The following is a 20,348-nucleotide window of genomic DNA, read 5'->3' on the forward strand; positions in this document are numbered from 1 at the left end:
TTTTTTTTTTTCTGAGCAGTAAGTCTCAACAGTGGGCTTAAAATAATTCAGTAAACCATGTTATAAACAGATGTGCTGCCATCCAGGCTCTGTTGTTCCATTTCTGGAGCACAGTGTATATTTAGCATAACTCTTAAGAGCCCTAGGATTTTTGGAATGGTCAATGTGCATTGACTTCAACTTCAAGTCACCAGCTGCATTAGCCCCTAACAAGAGAGTCAGCCTGTCCTTTGAAGCCAGGCATTGATCTCTCTTCTCTAGCTATGAAAGTCCTGGATGGCATCTCGACACCTTCTTCCACTTTAAGGCTGTTTCATCTACATGGAAAATCTGTTGTTTCATGTAGCCACATTATCTTAGTTTGATCTTCTGGATAACTTGATGTGGCATCTATATTGGCACTTACTGCTTCACCTGGCACTTTTATGTTATGAAGATGGCTTCTTTCTGTAAATCTCACGAACCAACTTCTGTTATTGTCAAACTTTTCTTCTACAGCTTCCTCACTTCTCTCATAGAATTGAAGAGTTAGGGCCTTTCTCTGGATTAAGCCTTGGCCTAAGGGAATGTTGTGGCTGGTCTGACTTTCTATCCAGACGATTAAAACTCTCCATATCAGCAATAGGCTGCTTCACTTTCTTATCACTTGTGTTCACTGAAGTAGCACGACTAATTTCCTTTGAGAACTTTTCCTTTGCATTCACAACATGGCTGTTCGGTGCAAGAGGCCTAGCTTTCAGGCTATCTTGGCTTTCAACATGCCTTCCTCACTAAGCTTAATTAACCATTTCTAGTTTTTGATTTAATGTGAAAGATGTGTGACTTTTCCTTTCACTTAAAGTTAGAAGCCACTGTCGGGTTATTAATTGGCCTAATTTCAATACTGTTGTGTCTCAGGGAATAGGAGGCCCAAGGAGAGGGAGAAAGAGAGGGGAATGACTGGTTGGTGAACAGTCAGAACACACATATTGGCTGGGTATCGTGGCTCACGCCTGTAATCCCAGCACTTTGGGAGGCTGAGGCAGGCAGATCATGAGGTCAGGAGATCGAGACCATGTTGGCTAACACGGTGAAACTCTGTCTCTACTAAAAATACAAAAACTTAGCTGGGCGTGGTGGCAAACACCTGTAGTCCCAGCTACTTGGGAGGCCAAGGCAGGAGAATCACTTGAACCAAGGAGGCGGAGGTTGCAGTGCACCGAGATTGCGCCACTGCACTCCAGCCTGGTAACAGAGTGAGACTCCATCCCAAAAACAAACAAACAAAAAAACACATATCATCAAGTATTGGTTAAGTCTCACACAGACATGGTTCAAATATCAATTAAGCCTTAATGTGGATATGCTTCGTGGTGCCCCAGAACAATTACAATTATAACATCAAAGATCACGGATCACAAATCATAACGAATATAACAGTAATGAGAGTTTAAAATATTGTGAGACTCACCAAAACGTAATACAAAAGACACAGAGGTACATGCTGCTGAAAAAAATGGCACCAATAAATTTGCTCAATGCAGGGTTACCTCAATTTGTAAAACCTTCAATTTGTAAAAAACACTTCTGTGAGGTGCAATAAAGTGACACACAATAAAACAATGTATGTCTGTATCTAAGTGGAGAGGTCAAAGTAGCAATGAGTGCCCAGTAGGCAGAAAATATAGCAAGTGCTACAAAAAAAGGTGCAGTTTGGAAAGGTCTCACGATGGTGATCCTTGATCTGATCATTGGAAGTTCAATTTAATACAAAGACGAGGCAAATGGCATGGACAAAAGTACACTGGTGGGGAAGGTGCAAGGCCTATTAAGGGAAGTGATTAGACCAATTTAGTTTTAAGAGGGCTCTGTTGGAAAGTAATGATCCTGAAGAGATGGGTAAGGAACAAACAAGTCTTACAAGTAAGCCCAGTGAACAATGTGGAAATAATAAAGATTTCTGAACAGGAGCGTGGGCATAGTGTTATTTCTGTAACATACTGTGATCTAGCTGCAGTGTGCAAGGAAAGAGTAAGAACTTGGAATCAATTAGTCACAGTGTGAAAGGGACAAAGCCTACCAACAATCTATGGATGAGTTCAAAGGTGAAAATTAAAAAAAAAAAAAAAATCTGTAGCCAGGTGCAGTGGCATGCATCTGTAGTCCCAGCTACTTGGAAGGCCAAGGTGGGAGGACAGCTTGAACCCAGCAAGAGGCCAGCCCAGGTAACACAGCAAGACTTTGTCTCCAAAGAACAAAACCAAAAACCACTGGAAAGCATTTCCATGGTGAAGATATGGCAGTCTTTGTTCATGGCTATGAGGATCAATAAACACTTCTGGAATAAGATCAGTAAGCTGTATTGGTTCCACAACATGTCAGAGGAAGGCTGCCCTCAGAAGAGGAAGAAGGGAGTAAACAAGGGAATCCGTAAAGAGCGAGGCACTAGAGAGAAGTGTGCTTTGGGTTCATTTTAGGCTTAAAACAAATATGCAGACATGCAAACACTACAGTAAGTTGTTTATCGTGGAGAAATAATTTGTTATACTCCATCATAAAATGTACATTCTTTAGACAGCTGAACATATAATAGAAATATAAACATACCTGATCTTCAGGTCAGCCTTCCAAAGTTTAATCTTTTCAAATCTACCAACCTTTGACATTAAGAGGGAAAAATTCAATCTCAGTGATTGAAACATCAAATTCTGATCCATTGAGATGTGCCTAGACCAATTCAGATAAATAGCAAACTTACCTGTTAATACTGTTGAGAGAAAAATACTTCAAAACCCATTCATGTAAAAACACGACCCACTTTTAGGACAACGCAGTTCCTAGTCAGAGAGAAAGGGTTGGCTCAGATGATAGTTTCACATTAATCCTTACAACACCCCCCTGAGGTGGGTTTAGCATTAATTACCTTCGTTCGACAAGGAAAGGCAATGCAAGCAAGGAACTGTGCCAGGATTACAGAGTAAATCCATGAAGACATCTGAAATCACAGCATTTTGGGCCATGAGGATCACTTGAGGTCGGGAGTTGAGGCCAGCCTGGCCAACATGGTGAAACCCTTTCTCTACTAAAAATATAAAAAAAATTAGCCAGGCGTGATGGCGTGCACCTATAATCTCAGCTACTGGGGAGGCTGAGTCAGGATAATTGCTTGAACCCGGGAGGTGGAGGTTGCAGTGAGCCGAGAATGCTCCACTGCACTACAGCCTGGGTGATAGCGTGAGGCTCTGTTTCGTAAAAAAAAAAAAAAAAAAAAAAAAAAAAAAAAAAAATTGGTTTTCTTCGGCCTTTTCTCTCAGTTGTCTAATTGTATTTTCAGATGGAAACAATATAAATTAAAATGCAGCTGAGCCATTTCAAGTAAAATGGATATAAAATTGAAGCACCAAAAAAGCTGAAGCCAAAAATATATTCATCTGCCATACAGGAATAGAAGTACTTTGTGATATATGGGAAGCTATGCTGATATCCAGCATATAGTTATTAAATCTGGAGCAGTCCCTGGTGCCACTACGTTATTTTCTAGGGCAATATGGCCAACTTACATTACTCATGGGCTGAATATTTTATCTTTCTTTTTTTGTTTTGAGACACAGCTGTGCTCTGTTGCCCAGGCTGGAGTGCAGTGGTGCACTCTCAGCTAACTGCAACCTCTACCTCCTGGGTTCAAGCGACTCTTGTGGCTTAGCCTCCAGAGGATCTGGGACTACAGGCGTGTGCTGCCATGCCTGGCTAATTTTTGTATTTTTAGTAGATGGGGTTTCCCCATGTTGGCCAGGCTGGTCTCAAACTCCTGGCCTCAAGCGATCCACCCACCTTGGCCTCCCAAAGTGCTGGGATTACAGGTGTGAGCCACTTGTGCCCAGTCTGAATATTTTCTGTCATACTGTTAACCTCTTAAACCTATCCGTGCTCACTAGAATTGCTTGTCAACATTACACTGGGATAGAGAATACTGGTGACACGTCAGCTAGTTTTGCTATTTATAGCTGCTTTAATTAAATAGGTTTAAAGCTAACAATGAGTTTTGGACTACCCGTGGAGATGATTTTCTGCATGATTTCCCCAATATAAAGTTAATTAATATTAGATCAAAGGCGACACAGGTTGGTCATTTAAACAAAAATTTTAAAACTAAAATTTCAAAAATTTTTTCCCATAAATATCCGCAATGTAACACACATCTTTGTCTAAAGTATTAGTTGTCACAGGAGGCATTTGGCTGACATTTTGTTAATATAAAAATTTTCCTGAGAAGTCTAGTTTACATGAACTGCCAATTTCTCTACCCCCGAACCCCAAATGACCAACATGTCCAGTCCTCATATTCATTGACAAAGAGTACTTCCTTCCTATTAAGTTTAAAAGATCACTTAAGGAAGACCTTTCTACAACTGCATCATGGCGAGATCAGCAAATGCTAGTTTGTTCTTTTCAGCCTGAGAAAAACACCTGAGTTTTTGTAATTTTTTGAAAACTGTAAATATAAAAGGTCTCTTCAAGAGAAGCACCACCATCCTCATGACCTGCATTATACATCAAGGGACAGAACTAATATTAACTAAGTGTTAACTTCAGGTTAAATGGTCCAATAAATCACATTTGTCTTTAACAATGGAGTAAGTTTTGAAAAATCCAAAGGAAATTAAAGGGAAAGCTATCACAAACTATGAAAAAAGAAGTCTAGGGAAACTGATAAAAATACTCCAAGAAATGCAGCTGAATGTCATAATGTCACAAGGAGACTCTAGAGAAGAAGTTTTCTCTGATTTCCATTAATGTTTAAATGATCTGATGTATAAATTATCTCCTGTTCCAAAAACTGAAAACAAGTCACAAAATCCACATTAGAATATAAGTTTTTTAATTTTTATAAATAACTTATCTGTTACAAAGATAGTTTACCCAGCTAAATCACAAAACCATCAACTCAAGATATCCAAATTACGTTTTATTAATAAAACAAGTAAAAACTGATTTATCAATCTTCACATAGAACTGCAGATGAAGCTGAAAACAAGGCCTATTTTAAAATAAAATGCATCAAACCTAAGGGCTTTGGGTCTACGGTTTAATTACCTAGGATTGTCTTATTTCTTCCCATATACAAAATGCAAAGCCTGAAAGTTAAGGCTCTGACATTCATAGAGATCAACTTTAATAATCCCATTTAAAACACAGCCACTTGCAAACATTTACAGTGGGTGATAGTCTATATTATCTTCCATCCTTTGCTCTATTTCAGCACTTCCCTTATAGCCCCATTCTAAGCACTCATATAATTTCATAATTCTGTCTTTTTAAATGCATACTGTTATTTTTTTCTTGATTTTTTAGTTATATACATTCCTGATCATCTGAATATTTATTTTCCTTACAAAAATATATCATCAAAATAAAGAGATGCTTGAGGTTGCTTCAGTGTTCAAGTTTGCTTGTTTTTCTTTTTTTCCAGCTTTTCTTCAGTTGTCCTAAATATGGCTAGCCTTGTTTTATAAATACACATGATACTGTCACCAAGTCAGGATTAGAAATGGACTGCCCCAACAGTAAAGCATTTAAACTTCTCTCCAAAAAAAGGGCTGTAGGTACTGCTGCTGTTGCTGGTTTTGAGACTGTACTTTCCCAATAACAATCGCTTGTGCAAGTTCTGTGGGACACCAAGCAGATGAAGTTTAACCTTGTTGTTCTGTCAGTGGGTTAAAAATCTCTTTTGTTTTAAGCTTCCCTGTGGAAGAAAAAACACTGTGTTGTGTCACCCACTGCTCAAGTCAGTATTTAATGTGACCTACAGACATCACTTCTGTAATATCATCTGCAATTCACTGTGCAGCATCTCCCTGTCTTCATACAACATTGGAACTTATGAGGGCAAAGTACAGAATAAGTAGAGGAAAGTTATTCTGTGCATAGTTTCATCTCATTAATGCTTTTTTATTTTAAGGCATTGTTCCTCTCAGGTAAGGCGTAAAAAGGGACATGATCGTGCTTAATTACTAAAAGGAAAAAAGAAAATTAGTTAACAAAAGGCTATTACACTATACATATAGAAATATAAGAAAATAATCAAGAAGAAAAGAAATCACTTAAAGCAGACTCGAGAGATCTGTACAGTAGGAAAAGCTTTGGGGGTATTTCACTGCACATTTGTACAGACAATGCATGCTGCTTTCCTTTGCATCTTTAGCCCCTAGATGCTGGCTTCACAGAGTGGAGACGTGTTCAGGGAAGACAAAGACAAGGCCAAAGAGTACCACAGATTTCTGAAGTTCTTCCCCTATCCAATGGCACTATGCGGCAGCAAACAGTTCTTAAATAGTTAAACCTTGTTCCTTTTCTTCATGTATGTAGTGTTTCACTGAAAGCTTTACAAATAAAACAAGCTATCATTCTATTCCTTCCTCCTGTCAAAATTCAGTAGTGACATGAGGGGAAAAAAGCATTGGGAACACCTAGGCGTTAACATATTGAGAATTATCCATAATGGGATACTGGTAACACTGTACACAGTTAGGCAGTGGGCAACCAAGTCTTTCAGCAGATTACTTTTCATGTGATGAATTTCAACTGCTTATGACATTATACTGAGGTATTATTAGCTCTGTGGACTGACATTTAACATTAGCACAACACCATCTTGTCACACCTTCAATTTGACAAAATCCTATGTAGCAGTGAAACTTTTTCCCGATGACAGACAAGTTTCTTGAAATTTAGATGTGGTTTTAGAGAAGATACAGGGCCATTTGGCTCAGAAATGCCTGGGCATCTCACACTGTTCACAGCGAATTAAGGCTGGATGGTTCAAAAAAGTACAGGCAGTACAATTCCACTGAGCTCCCTCATCATCTTCTGTGTCTTGAGTCTTTGGTGTTTTGATGATGGACCTTTGATCTGTAAGAAAGAAATTATTTTATAAGTAAGAAATCACAAAGTCTAAAAAATTAGACAACTTTAAACACCATTTGTAGTGCACAGCCTGAGGCAGCTTGCTCCCTAAATGAGGCATCTAGCTGAAACTGACACACATGCTTGATCACTACCAACCTCTATCGAGTTGGCACTTCTCCCTCTGGGAAATACAACATGAACATGATGTAATCACCTCCATGTCTCTTAAAGGAGAAAACAGCATCATTATCTCTAATTTATAGTCAAAGAAAGGGTGTCTAATTGCAAAGATTCCCATAACACTACTCAAAATTGTAAAAAGGTGTCCTGCTGCAAAACAATACTGTCAGTGCACATAAGTCTCATTAAAGTTAGAGTTTCGTTTCCCACTGCAGTAGTATTTATATTTGTTTTCTACCAGAAAGGGAAGTTTTTTGTTAATTCATGTTCTCTATCTGCTAAAAATGTAAGCCTTGGATGACACAAATAAATATAAACTAGTATCTAACGTCTTATCCACAGACTCTGGAGAAGTAAATCTATATAAAAATTTTACCATACTTTATGTTTAAAAATCACATTTGGTATGGTAGAGTAGAAAGAACACTAGAATTGACAGTTGTGAGAATGGAGTTCTGTTCCAGGCTCTGCTACTAATTCCTGAATATTTTGCTCCGTGATCTCAGATAAATCATATACATTCTAGGTCTCTTTGTTTCTTACTTATAAAATAAAGGTCACTGGAACTCTAAGAGACCAATGTTCTAGAATGTTTATATGGATAGTGGTATCTTAAACACAGAAAATAATTATATTCCTCAAAGATTGTCTCTAACAAGCGATCACATTTATAAAACTACTTTTAAAAATTTGGGTCCCACAATGAAATTAGAACAGTATTCCTACAAATTAATTTTGGGAGGTTTAAAGTAAAAGGAGTATGCATTGTTGAATTTTTCTTGTCAAGGTTATTAATTCGAAGCATCAAACCTATGTTAAAACAATGTATATTAATATGCAAATTCTACTTACCCTACTGATATCTTTTCTATTTTAAAAGAGAGACATTGTAACAAGTAGATAAAAATATAGAAGTCAAATTTTATGACAAATTTTAAATAATTAAATGATACTTGGTACTCTGTATCCCTTTAGCATCACCTTTCTTACTCATTATATAGAAATTTTCTTGCTAAGTCCTCAACTTTAGGTGTTGGCTTTCCATTGTCACAATTTTTGCCACATGCATAACCAACTTGAATAGTATTTATACAGTATTTTCCACAAACTGAATAATTTTAAAACAAACATCGAATTAAGTCTTATCGTAAGTAAAAATATCTAAAAAAATCAAGGATCTGACAATACCAGTTACTGTGCCCTGAAACACATGAAAAGAAATACTTTTTTAAAAACTTTGACTTTTTACCATGTAAAATCATTTCACATTCCACATCTGGGAAACATTTTACAGAATAATTGTTTTAATCTGGGGATCCATCCTGCTTATTAGAATTTTGGTCTCAGGCATTAGAAAACATTTTCACCTAGCACATTTTTAGTAAAACCTTGTTGATTCTGTTTAACCACAAAGGTTAAAATTTCAGGAAGAGTGACCATAAAGAAGTACCTTTTTACACTTCAATGTATTATTAAATGCCAGCATATTTTTCATTATTTAAGTAATATCTAAGGCAATCAATAAGGGATCTATAAATTTTTTTAAAATGAAAAATCTCCAATGGTTTTCTTATAAACTCACTTGGTACTTAGAATTATGAATTTTTTTTAAAATTAGAGGTGTTTGGAAACTAAATCACCAAAAAATTGGAAAAAAGAGGAAATTAGATCACAAATAATGGTCTAAACACATTTAATTTTAGCTGTTAAAAAAATCTCTATATTGTGAAGCAGAACTGACTTCAAGGACTAAATAAATTTCTGTTCATGAAGTTAATGTGTATTTTAGCCTTACTGCAAAAAATTACTGATTCCTTATTTCTCCCAAAACAGCCGGCATACAAACTTCTATCTTTCATGTAAAACTTTTAAGTAATGGATGTTTTATTGGACCTTTCGTATTTATTATGGAAAATTTCAAACATATATAAAAGTAGAGAGGATAGCAAAATGAACATGTACATGTACTCATCCTACTTCAACAACTGTCAAGACCAATTTTATTTCACTTATGTGAAATAACAGATTATTATTAATCTGAAGTAACAGATTATGTTGAAGCAAAACAGGAAACTTTTCATAAGAAAAAATTCTTATTTTTCAAAAGAGTAGGAAGATTGTATTAAGGAAACTCACTCAGTGTCTGAAATACACATCTTGCATATTTTTTAAAGAGTTAGTGCTTCTACCGCTGTCATCTCTATTGCTTTATTCAATTAACATCCAAATAGCATCTAGTCTCTGAACATTTGCTTACTGTGTCAAATGCCCTAATCTCACTCTGATCCTCTGTAATAACTGTTCATTGTATTCTAGCTAGATTTAAAAACATTTAAATAAAATACGAGGACAGAGCTACGCCTAATTATACATAAAAATGCAGGCGGCTGGGTGCGGTGGCTCAAGCCTGTGATCCCAGCACTTTGGGAGGCAGAGGTGGGTGGATCACCTGAGGTCAGGAGTTCGAGACCAGCTTGACCAACACGGAGAAACCCTGTCTCTACGAAAAATACAAAATTAGCTGGGCACGGTGGTGCATGCCTGTAGTCCCAGCTACTCAGGTGGCTGAGGCAGGAGAATGGCTTGAACCTGGGAGGCAGAGGTTGCAGTGAGCCGAGATCGTGCCATTGAACTCCAGCCTGGGCAACAAGAGCTGAAACTTTGTCTCAAAAAAAAAATAAAAAATAAAACCAACAACAAAAAAATGAAGGAGTAGAGAGAGCACAATAAATGAGAATGTGAAAGGAGAATGTGAAAATTCTTGTAACAAACTGAAGACCAGTAATATACTAGTTCTTCCTTGTTCCCATTTCTTTTTCTTTTCCTGCAATAAAACTTTATTGACAAAAACAGATGGCAGGCTGGATTTGGTCCATGGGTCACTGTTTGCCAGCCGCTCGTCTAAAACCCAATTTAACATGGTACTCCTACCAGTATGTAAGCATGTGAACAACTGTCTGATTCGTAAAATGTTTTAATTTTGTTTTTCTCAACCTCTCCTTTTCCTCCCCTATGTAAGGCACTGAATTTCTCAATGACAGTAATCATACATTTTTTTTAGGGTGTCCTGTTCAGTTTCACAGGAAAAATGTACATTTTCCTATCCACAATTCATACTTTCCTATTCCTACAAACCATAATGTTTCTTATGAAGGAAGAAGTAACACAAATAATTTTTGTCTCTGAAGACATTTGAAAATACAAACATATGTGGAACAAATTGTAAGTCTGGAGTATTTGTTGCAGCACACTAGTGAGGATGATGTAACCCTATATGAGTGCTGACCTGATTCACCACATGTCTGCTGACTTTCAGAATTTGTGAGAATGAAAACTGTTGTTTTGCTGTCTTTGTTTTGTCTCCCCCACAACTTTATTGATGTATAGTTGACAGTTAAAAACTGTAAGCTGTACAACTTGATGATTTATGTATATACTGTGAAATACTTATTACAGTCAAGTAACATATTCAGCATCTCATATAGCTTATCTCCCTCCCACCCTACTGTGGTGAGAACACTTAAGATCTCCTTTAGCAAACTTCAGTTATATAATAAACTACTGTTAACTAGTCACACTGTTGTACATTAGATCTTCAGAGTTTATTTATCTTACATAGTTGAAACTCTGTACCCCTTCGAACACCATCTTTCCATACCCTCTTCTCCCAGGCCTTGGTAACCACTGTTCTGTTCTCTGTTTCTAGGAGTTCGACATTTTTGAATTCTACATACAGGTGAGATCATGCAGCACGTGTCTCTCTCTGGCTTATGTCACTTAGCATGACATCCTCCAGGTTTACCCATGTTATCACAAATGAAAGGATTTCCTTCTTTCTTAAGGCTGAATAAATATTCTGTGTGTGTGTTACGTGTATACTGCTCACGTTTTCTTTATCCCTATATAGACATTTATGTTGTTTTCATATTTTGGCTACTGTGAATAATGCTGAAAGGAACATGAGTGCAGATATCTCTTTGAGATACTTACTGAATTTCCTTTGGATATATGCTCAGAAGTGGGACTGCTAGATTATAAAATTTTAAAGTTTTTGAACCTCCGTACTGTTTTCCATAATAGCTGTACCAACTTACATTCCCATGAAAGTGTACAAGGGTTCTCTTTTCTCTATGTCCTCATCAATGCTTGTAATCTTTCACCTTTCTCATAGTAACCATTCTGATAGGTTTGTAAGGTGGTATCCCATTGGCTTTTAATTTGCATTTCCCTGATGATTAGTGAGGTTGAGTACCTTTCAATATACCTGTTGGCTATCTGTATACTTTCTTTTGAGAAATGTCTATTCTGGTCCTTTGCCCATTTTAAAATCTGGTTATTGGTTTCTATTACTATTGATTTGCATGAGTTCCTGATACATTTTGAATATAAACCCTTTAGGAGTTACATAGTTTGTGAATATTTTCTCCCTTTCTGAAGGCTGTCTTTTCACTGCTGATTATTTCCTTTGCTGTGTAGATGCATTTTAGTTTAATGTAATCCCACTTGCCTATTTTTGCTTTTGTTGCCTGTGCTTTTCGTGTCATATCCAAAATATCACTGCCTAGACCAGGTCAAGAAGCTTTTCACCTATGTTTTCTTCTAGGAGTTTTATGGTTTTAGTTCTTATGTTTACATTTTTAATCCATTTTGAGTTTATTTTTGTATATGGTGTGAGGTAATGATTCAATTTCATTCATCTGCATGTGAATATCCATTTACTGACGAGACTATCCTTTTCCCATTGTGTGTTCTTGGCACCATTGTCAAAGGTAAGTTGACCATAGATACATCAATTTATTTCTGGGCTCTCTATTCTGTTTCACTGGTCAATATGTCTGTTTTTATGTCAGTACCATATTGTTTTACTATAACTTTGTAATATTTTTAAAAATCAGGGAATGTGATGTCTCCAGCTCTGTTGTTCTTACTCAAGATTGCTTTGGCTATTCAGGGTTTTTTCTGGTTGTATATAATTTTAGGATTTTTTTCTGTTTCTGTAAAGACTGCCACTGGTATTTTGATAGGGATTACATTGAATCTGTAGACTACTTTGGGTAGTAAGGATGTTTTAAGAATATTAATTCTTCCAATCCATGAACACAGGCTATGTTTCTATTTATCTGTGTCTTTAATTTCCTTCATCAATGTTTTACAATTTTCAGTGTATTCCTAAGTACTCTTGTTCTTGCTATTGTGAATGGGATTATTTTCTTGATCTCCTTTTTTTGATAGTTCCTTGTGTACAGAAACACAATTGACTTTTGTACACTGTTTTCGTGTCTTGCAATTTTACTAAATTCATTTATTACTTTTAAAAGTTTTTGGTTGAATCTTTAGGGTTTTCAACATATATGATCATGTCACCTGCAAACAGATAATTTTACTTCCTCCTTTCTGATTTGGATACCTTTATTTTTCTTGTCTAATTGCTCTGGCTAGGTGATATGGTTTGGATGTTTGTCCTCTCCAAATCTCATATTGAAATGTAATCCCCAGTGTTAGAGGTAGGGTTTGGTGGAAGGTGTTTGGACTGTGGGGGTGGATCATTCACGAATACCTTGGTGCAGGTTTCTCAATAATGAGATACTGCTCTGAGTTCAAGCAATATCTGGCTGTTTAAACGGTGTGGCACCTCCCCCCATCTTGCTCACCATGTGACATGCCTCTGCTTGCTTGGTTCACCTTCTGCCATGAGTAAAAGTTCCCTGAGGCTTCTCCAGAAGCTGAGCAGATGTCGGTGACATGCTTCCTGTACAGAAAGCATGTGGATGTCCGTGACATGCTTCTTGCAGAACTGTGAGCCAATTAAACCTTTGTTCTTTATAAATTACCAAGCCTCAGGTATTCCTTTACAGCAACACAAAAATGGATACTACATTAGAACTCCCTGTACTACACTGAAAATAAGCGGTAAGAATGGCACCCTTGCTTGTGCTAGATCTCAGGGGGAAAGCTTTTGGTTTTCTCCATTGTTATATTACCTATGGGGTTTTTATACATGGCCTTTATTCTGTTAAGTTCCTTCCACATATATATGTTTTTTTTAGACAAGAGTTTCACTCCTGCTGCCCAGGCTGGAGTGCAATAGCGTGATTTTGGCTCACCGCAACCTCTGCCTCCCAGATTCAAGCGATTCTCCCGCCTCAGCCTCCTGAGTAGCTGGGATTACAGGCATTGGCCGCCATGCCAGGCTAATTTTGTATTTTTAGTAAAGATGGGGTTTCTCCATGTTGGTCAGGCTGGTCCCAAACTCCTGACTTCAGGTGATCCACCCGCCTCGGCCTCCCAAGGTGCTGGGATTACAGGCGTGAGCCACTGTGCCCGGCCTGAGAGTTTTAATTATGAACAATTGCTGAACCTTTTCAAATGCTTTTTATACATCTATTAAGATGACTACATGGTTATTCCTTTCATTTTACTTCAATGTGTGTGCTGTATCACATTAATTCATTTGTGTATGCCGAACCATCCTTAAGCCCCAGGGATAAACCCTCCACTTGGTCATGGTGTATGGTCCTTTTAATGTGCTGAGTTTGGTTTGCCAGTATTTTACTGAGGATTTTTTGTGTCTATGTTCACCAGGAATATTGGTCTGTAGTTTTCTTTAGTTGCAGTGTCTTTGTCTGGTTTTGGTACCAGGGTGAGGCTGGTCTCAGAATGAGTTTGGAAGTGGTCCATCTTCTCATTTTTGGGAGAGCTTAAGAAGGGTTAGTATTAATTCTTGTATGAGTGTTGAGAGAATTCACTCATAAAGCCATCTGGTTCTGGACGTCTGTTTTTTTTTTTTTTTTAATTTCTAAATCCATGCTGGGTGTTTGTTGGGAGATTTTTGATTACTGATTCAATCTCATTTGTTATTGACCTATTCAGGCTTTCTCATTCTTCTTGATTCAGCTTTAATAGGTGGTATGTTTCTAGGAATGTATCTTTTTTCTAGGTTATCTAGTCTGTTGGCATAAAATTGTTCCTAATATTCCCTTATGATCCTTTTATTCCTGAGGCATCTGTTGTCTCCATTTTCAGTTCTGATTTTGTCTTCTTCTCTCAATTTATCTAGCTAAGGGTTTGTCAATCTTGTTGATTTAAAAAATCACCTCTTAGTTTTACTGACTTTTTTCTGTGTTTTTAAATCCTCTATTTTTTGCTGTAATCCTTATTATTTTCTTCATTATGCTAACATTAGGCTTAGCTTGCTGTTCTACTAGTCCCTGGGGTATAAGTGAGATCTTTTTCTTTTCAACATATGTATTGTCTCTATAAACGTATCTCTTAGTACCGCTTTTGTTGCGTCCCATAGGTTCTGGTATGCTGTGTTTTCATTTTTGTCCGAAGATACTGTTAAGATTCCCTTTTGATTTCCTTCTTGACTCAATGATTATTCAAGAGTGTGTTTAAGTTTCCACAAATTTTCTGGTTTTCTTGCTGTTACTAATTTCTAGTTTCATTCCACTGTGGTTAGAAAAAAATACCTGGAATGATTTGTATCTTCTTAGGTTTGTTTAGACTCGTTTTGTGAACTAACATATGATCTGTCCTACAGAATGTTCCGTGTGTGCCTGGGAAGAATGTATATTTTTTTGCTGTTGGCAGAGTTCTGTGTTTGCTATATCCACTTGGTTTAGCATTTTGCTCAAACCAGCTGTTTATTTGGTTTCTGTCTGGATATTCTATAATATTGTAAGGGGGGTACTGAAGTCTCCTACTATTGCTGTCAATTTCTGTCTTCAGATCTGTCAATATCTGCTTTACATATTAATGTAGTCTGATGTGGGGTGTGTATGTCTTTATAATTTTTATATTTTCCTGTTAAATTGATCCTTTTACCATTATATAATAATCCTTGTCTCAACAGTTTGGCTTAAAAATCTATTGTTTCTGATATAATTATAGCCACTTTTGATTTCTTTGAGCTACCGTTTATATATGAAATATTTTTCCATCCCTTCACTTTCTGCCTGTGTGTGTCTTTAAATATAAAATGAGTCTCTTGTAGATAGTGTATTATTGGATCCTGTTTTATTTTCTTATTTCATTTTAAACAAAAGTTTATTTAAACAAGAAGCTTCACTTGAAGGGAAAACTTTCTAGGATTCTTTCTTTTTTTCAGAGTAATTTATCCCTACTTAAAGACAGACTGCCTTACATGTAACAGCTACATACACAAAAGTTATAAAACTGTCCTTGGTTTTACAATGATAAATGAAAACCATTAAAATCCTCCAATTGAACAACGTATATGAGAATTTTTTTTTTTTTTTGTTAAAACAGTAAGAGCAAAATAACTTACTGGAATATAAAGATAGGAGCTGAATGAACATGCCACTAATGGAGAAAGGGGGTATTTTCACAGAATCACTATTTTTTTCCCATCCTGTCTCCACTTGATGTCAATCAAAACATACCACTGGCTGTCTGGTTTGAAGAAAAAAGCAATATGCTTGTGCACATATATCAGTTATGTCATGGATAACAAAGGAATGTGGAAGGGGGAAAAAAAGAATAGAGTAAACTATACTCTAGCAGTCAGAATGTGGTGGAACCAAACTGCAGTTTTCTAATTCAGAATGTAATAATCTTGGTCTTTAAAGAACAGCGTTCTAGAGTAAAGAAGTAGGTTCCCTTTTCAGTAGACACCTCCCGTCTGCTGTTGAAACACATCAATTGTGTCTTCACCTTCCATTTCCAGCTGTGCAGGTGTGTCTGTTCCACTGATTGGTTGGCCATCAAATTGGAATCTGATCTGCTTCACTGACAATCCCTGTCGTTCACAATAGGCTTTCATTAGTTTACTAATTGGTGTATGCCTCTTAATCTTAAACAGCACCACAGAATCATCCTGTCCCGCCACCTTCAAATTAATATGGTCCTTGTTCTCAGTCTTGATTCCTTCTGTGGGCTTTTCGTCAGCCATGGCGAGCACCGGAGTCTCCTCATCTGCTGCTTCACAAAAGAGATGGCAAGTCCACAACTAATGAGCACACAAGCAGCAGCAGCAGCAGCAGGAGGTGACAGTGGTGGATGAGGGAGAGGGTGCGTGCACGTCATGGGCTCCCTCCCCTCCCACTGTGTGCACTAGCAGGAGCTCTTGGGGCCTCCCGTTGGCTGCTGCCAGATCCTGTTTTTAAAATCCATTCATACAAACTCCTTGTGAGTGGTGAGTTTAATCCATTTACAGTTAAGGTAATTACTGATAAGTGAGGACTTACTATTGCCAGTTTGTTGCTTCCTATTTGACAACTGTTTTGCTCCTCTTTTCCTCTTATTGTCTTCCTTTGTTATTTGATGACATTTAATCGTCATTTACTTTGATTACATTTGGTTATACTCTTCTATTTTAAGTTGATAACAACTTCAATTGCATACAAAAATACTATTGTATCTTTACAACCTCCACCCTCCCACACTTATGTGCTCTTGCAGTTTGCTTCTTTTAATATTATATATCCATTAACAAATTTTTACTTTTTAATTAGAGTTGAAAGTAAATTATATACTACAGTTAAGTGTTAATCTATATATATGTCTATATCTTTACCTTCAGCAGTGATATTTATGTACCTGTTTCCATTTCTATGCACATTTTAATGCCTGGATCAAAACACACAGATATACTTTGACATGTCTTAGTTTGGTGTGCATGTATTCTGAGAATATCAATGATGTAAAATGATAGAAGGTAAAAAATTATTCATCTGGAATTTAGGGTATTTTGATTACTTAAAGTTATATATAAATTAAACTGAATATTCATGGGGGGAAAAAAAACTTCCCTAAGGTATCTTCCTTATCATTTGTCTAAAGTTTTAAATGATACAAATTTTTGTACTTAGTAATTTTTTTTAACCAAGACTTGCTATTATTGGTTGGGAGTGTATAGTGCTTCCTAAGCTCGTGCATATTACTCTTAAAAAGCTAAGAAGATTACATCTTTGCATCCTCCCCAACCCCAAGCATGTAAATGAAAATAAACAAACATCTTCTTAATGAATTCATTTAAGAATGCCAGAGTTTGAAGCAATTTTAGAGAGGAAGGTTGCTGAACAGGAAAATTTTTCTAAAAGTTTGCTTTTCAAAAGTAACAGTTTTCACATTTAATGGATACACTAACCTTTGGGTTTTGGTGGCACAGGACCTACAAATCCAATATTGTCATAAAAGTTATGAATAGCACTGGGATTAAAATGTGGTCCTGAAATATATAAAAAGTAAATATATCAATGCTTATAGTTCAAAAACAACTTTACCTTTTAAAACAAGTATTTCTTTCTAAGAAAAAAATCACGCTATAAGAAATGCTTTTCATTTATTTTGCTCCTCTAATCTCCAATTATATGTAAGATTTCAAAACATATTTCAAATATATTATCTTAGGTATAATGTAGTACTCATAAACATGGGTAAGTGGTAAATTGTGAAAGAAGTCAAAGTAATGCTGGTAAGACATTAACAGAAGTAGAAGTAGACCCCTGTTCTATGTGGCAAGTTAAAATAACTTAAAATTTCACAATTTAAAATGTAATTTTAAATGATCAAATACGGACTAAACAGCTTTACCTCAAGTAAATATAAAAACCTTGCACTCATGTAATAGAATGGTTAAAATTTTACACAAAAAGAGTAAGTTCAAGGATTGTAGTTTCTAGAACAGCATGAACTTTTCTCTCCAGAGTTAAATTATGGTATTTTCTATGAATGTTTAAAGATAAACAGCTTAATCAACATTTAAAATAATAAAATAAAATAATTATCTTCCAGTTTTATAGATTCTGGAACACAGTCCCAAATGTATTAAAGACTTCTCTTTCGGTTAGATTCCTTCCCCTTCCTGTCTTTTCCATTTTATATCTTTTTATTATTTATCCAACTTCAGAATTAGGTTTAAGTGATAACATTGCCTTTTAGTTCTCTATGGAACTGAATTAAATTATAAACATTACTTACTATAAATCATTGCTTGTCATTAACAGCTCAAGTATAAAAAACTATCATTGTCTAAAGAGTGTATAAACCTTATTTTTATTATCTTCTCTATTTTATCAGTTAAGATAGTGCCATTGAGATGGAGGTGACTTTTTAAATATATTCTTAAAACTGTATCTGGTTCTAAAGCCACATGTTCTGAGGCAGTGAGATTATGATTGATAAATCTGTTTTTAGCCACAGGAAAACTGCTGGTGAATTAATACGATGAATTTCAGCTACGTATACACTGAACTTTACCTCGGGCTTGAAAAAGATCAATTTCTTTGGTTAGGCAGTCAATGTCAATCTGGAGTTGTCTATTACAACTTCTCAACTGCTGCATTTCTTCGAGCTGAAAAATAATTCTATGTAAGTAAGATTTGCACTGAATTCTTAGTCATTAGTTAATAAAGAATGGAGTTTGGCAGGGGAAAGTCAGGACAGAAAAACAAGTAAGAGTTAAGAACATCTGAAGAAAACTAGATCGAGATATTACACTTATGTTAGATGGCCTACTCTCACGTTCAAGCAGAGAGATCACAACAGTTACATAAAGACTTACGGAAGGTATTTGGGATATAGAATTTGATCTTTTCAGGCGCCTTCGAGTTAGATTATTTTCCATTTCATTAACCTCAGATTTTAATTTATCCAGCTTTTTCTTTTGAATCTCAAGTTCTCTTTGAAGTCGTTCCATTCTGGCCTTCTGGTGTACCAACAGAGCTGCAATACATATCAGTAAACATGAGGACCTACCCACTTTAATCAATTAACCTTTAAGCAGACTTGGAAAAACAAAATAAACAAGAATTTGTCAAAAATCCCAAAGCTACATTAAAACAAAATATTGTACGTTTAGGCATTTAAAATTTCAGGTTTTTTTTTTTTTTTTTTTTTTTGACACGGAGTTTCACTCTTGTTGCCCAGGCTGGAGTGCAATGGCGCAATCTTGGTTCATTGCAACCTCTGCCTCACGGGTTCAAGCAATTCTCCTGCCTCAGCCTTCCAAGTATCTGGGATTATGGGCAACTGCCACCACACCGCACTAATTTTGTATTTTTAATAGAGATGAGGTTTCACCATGTTGGTCAGGCTGGTCTCGAACTCCTGACCCCAGGTGATCCGCCTGCCTTGACCTCCCAAAGTGCTGGGATTACAGGCTTGTGCCACGGTGCCTGGCCAAATTCCAAAATTTTACTTAAAACTGTTTATTTAAATAAATGCTACTTTAAAATGTTTTTTAGGATTTGGAGAAATTCACTTTATGAATGAAGACAGCATTTTTAGGCTACAACTTCTCTAAAGGTTTTAGTATTTTTAATTAACCTACTTACTGTATCTAATTCACATCTACCCTCGGAAAGGACAAGCTCTCTTACTTCAGAGTGTCATGTTTGGTCTATGAATGAAGCATTCTAATATGAACATGTTATAGATATTTTAGAAGGGAATGTAGAATAGGTTGAATCCATTTTGATGTATGCAACAAATAAAACAGGAAGATTGATTTTACTCCACATGAATGTTAACATTAAATTATCCCAATTGCCACTTATATTTTTGTATATTCAGATTATATTCTGTGAAAATATTTTCCAAGATCTTTGAAGAAACAAAATAAGCAATCAATCCCGCAGCATGAATGAACTACTTGGGAAACCATAATAAACTACAAATACTGGTATATGTTTTTGTGATCTATCCCTGGACATGAATCTCATCCTTTAGGATACTGGACTGGAAGTGAAGATACTGGAATCTACTTTTTATAAAGAAACAACATGGGGATGATTCTATCTTGAGAAAAAAAAAAGGCAGGTTTGGAAAAGCACTTTAAACAATCTCTAGAAATAAAAGTCATTGAAATGAAAAAGCCAGACAGATTACATACAAAGACAGATGGTGACCTGCCAGAGAGACGTAAGAATATTACCCAGAATGCACAGATAATGTGACAGAAAACATGAGAGAAGAGTTGAAAGGTCTCACATACATCTAAGAAAAAAATTCCAGGCTGGGCGTGGTGGCTCACACCTGTAATCCCAGCACTTTGGGGAGGCTGAGGAGGGTGGATCACTTGAGTCAGGAGTTCGAGACCAGACTGGCCAACATGGTGACACCTCATCTCTACTAAAAATACAAAAAGTAGCTGGGCGTGGTGGTGGATGCCTGTAATCCCAGCTAGCTGGGAGTCTGAGGCAGGAGAATTGCTTGAACCCAGGAGGCGGAAGTTGCGGTAAGCCAAGATCATGCCACTGCATTCCAGCCTGGATGACAGAGTGAGACTCTGTCTCCGCTGGGGGGTGGGGGTGGGGGTGTGG

The 20,348-nt window shown here is 36.5% G+C and overlaps 2 protein-coding genes across 2 annotated transcripts in view; both read right to left on the reverse strand.

Annotated features, from left to right (window-relative positions):
• Positions 1–4,837: 4,837 nt before the first annotated feature.
• The window catches only part of TAB2 (TGF-beta activated kinase 1 (MAP3K7) binding protein 2), a 68,971-nt gene continuing 53,460 nt past the window's right edge, over positions 4,838–20,348 (reverse strand). The window contains exons 4-7 of the mRNA XM_017883666.1: positions 18,590–18,750; positions 18,286–18,379; positions 17,174–17,254; positions 4,838–6,888 (exon numbers count right to left, since the gene is read on the reverse strand). Coding sequence (XP_017739155.1) covers positions 6,746–6,888; positions 17,174–17,254; positions 18,286–18,379; positions 18,590–18,750 — 479 coding nt within the window. The 3' untranslated portion in view covers positions 4,838–6,745. The remainder of the gene's footprint in view (positions 6,889–17,173; positions 17,255–18,285; positions 18,380–18,589; positions 18,751–20,348) is intronic.
• SUMO4 (small ubiquitin like modifier 4) lies at positions 15,177–16,359 on the reverse strand. Its single transcript, XM_017883667.1, has one exon. The coding sequence runs from the start codon at positions 15,974–15,976 to the stop codon at positions 15,689–15,691; it is 288 nt and encodes a 95-aa protein (XP_017739156.1). The 5' UTR covers positions 15,977–16,359; the 3' UTR covers positions 15,177–15,688.

Source organism: Rhinopithecus bieti, unplaced genomic scaffold (genome assembly GCF_001698545.2).
Source record: "Rhinopithecus bieti isolate Rb0 unplaced genomic scaffold, ASM169854v2 scaffold_13747, whole genome shotgun sequence".
In the NCBI taxonomy this organism is placed as follows: domain Eukaryota; kingdom Metazoa; phylum Chordata; class Mammalia; order Primates; family Cercopithecidae; genus Rhinopithecus; species Rhinopithecus bieti.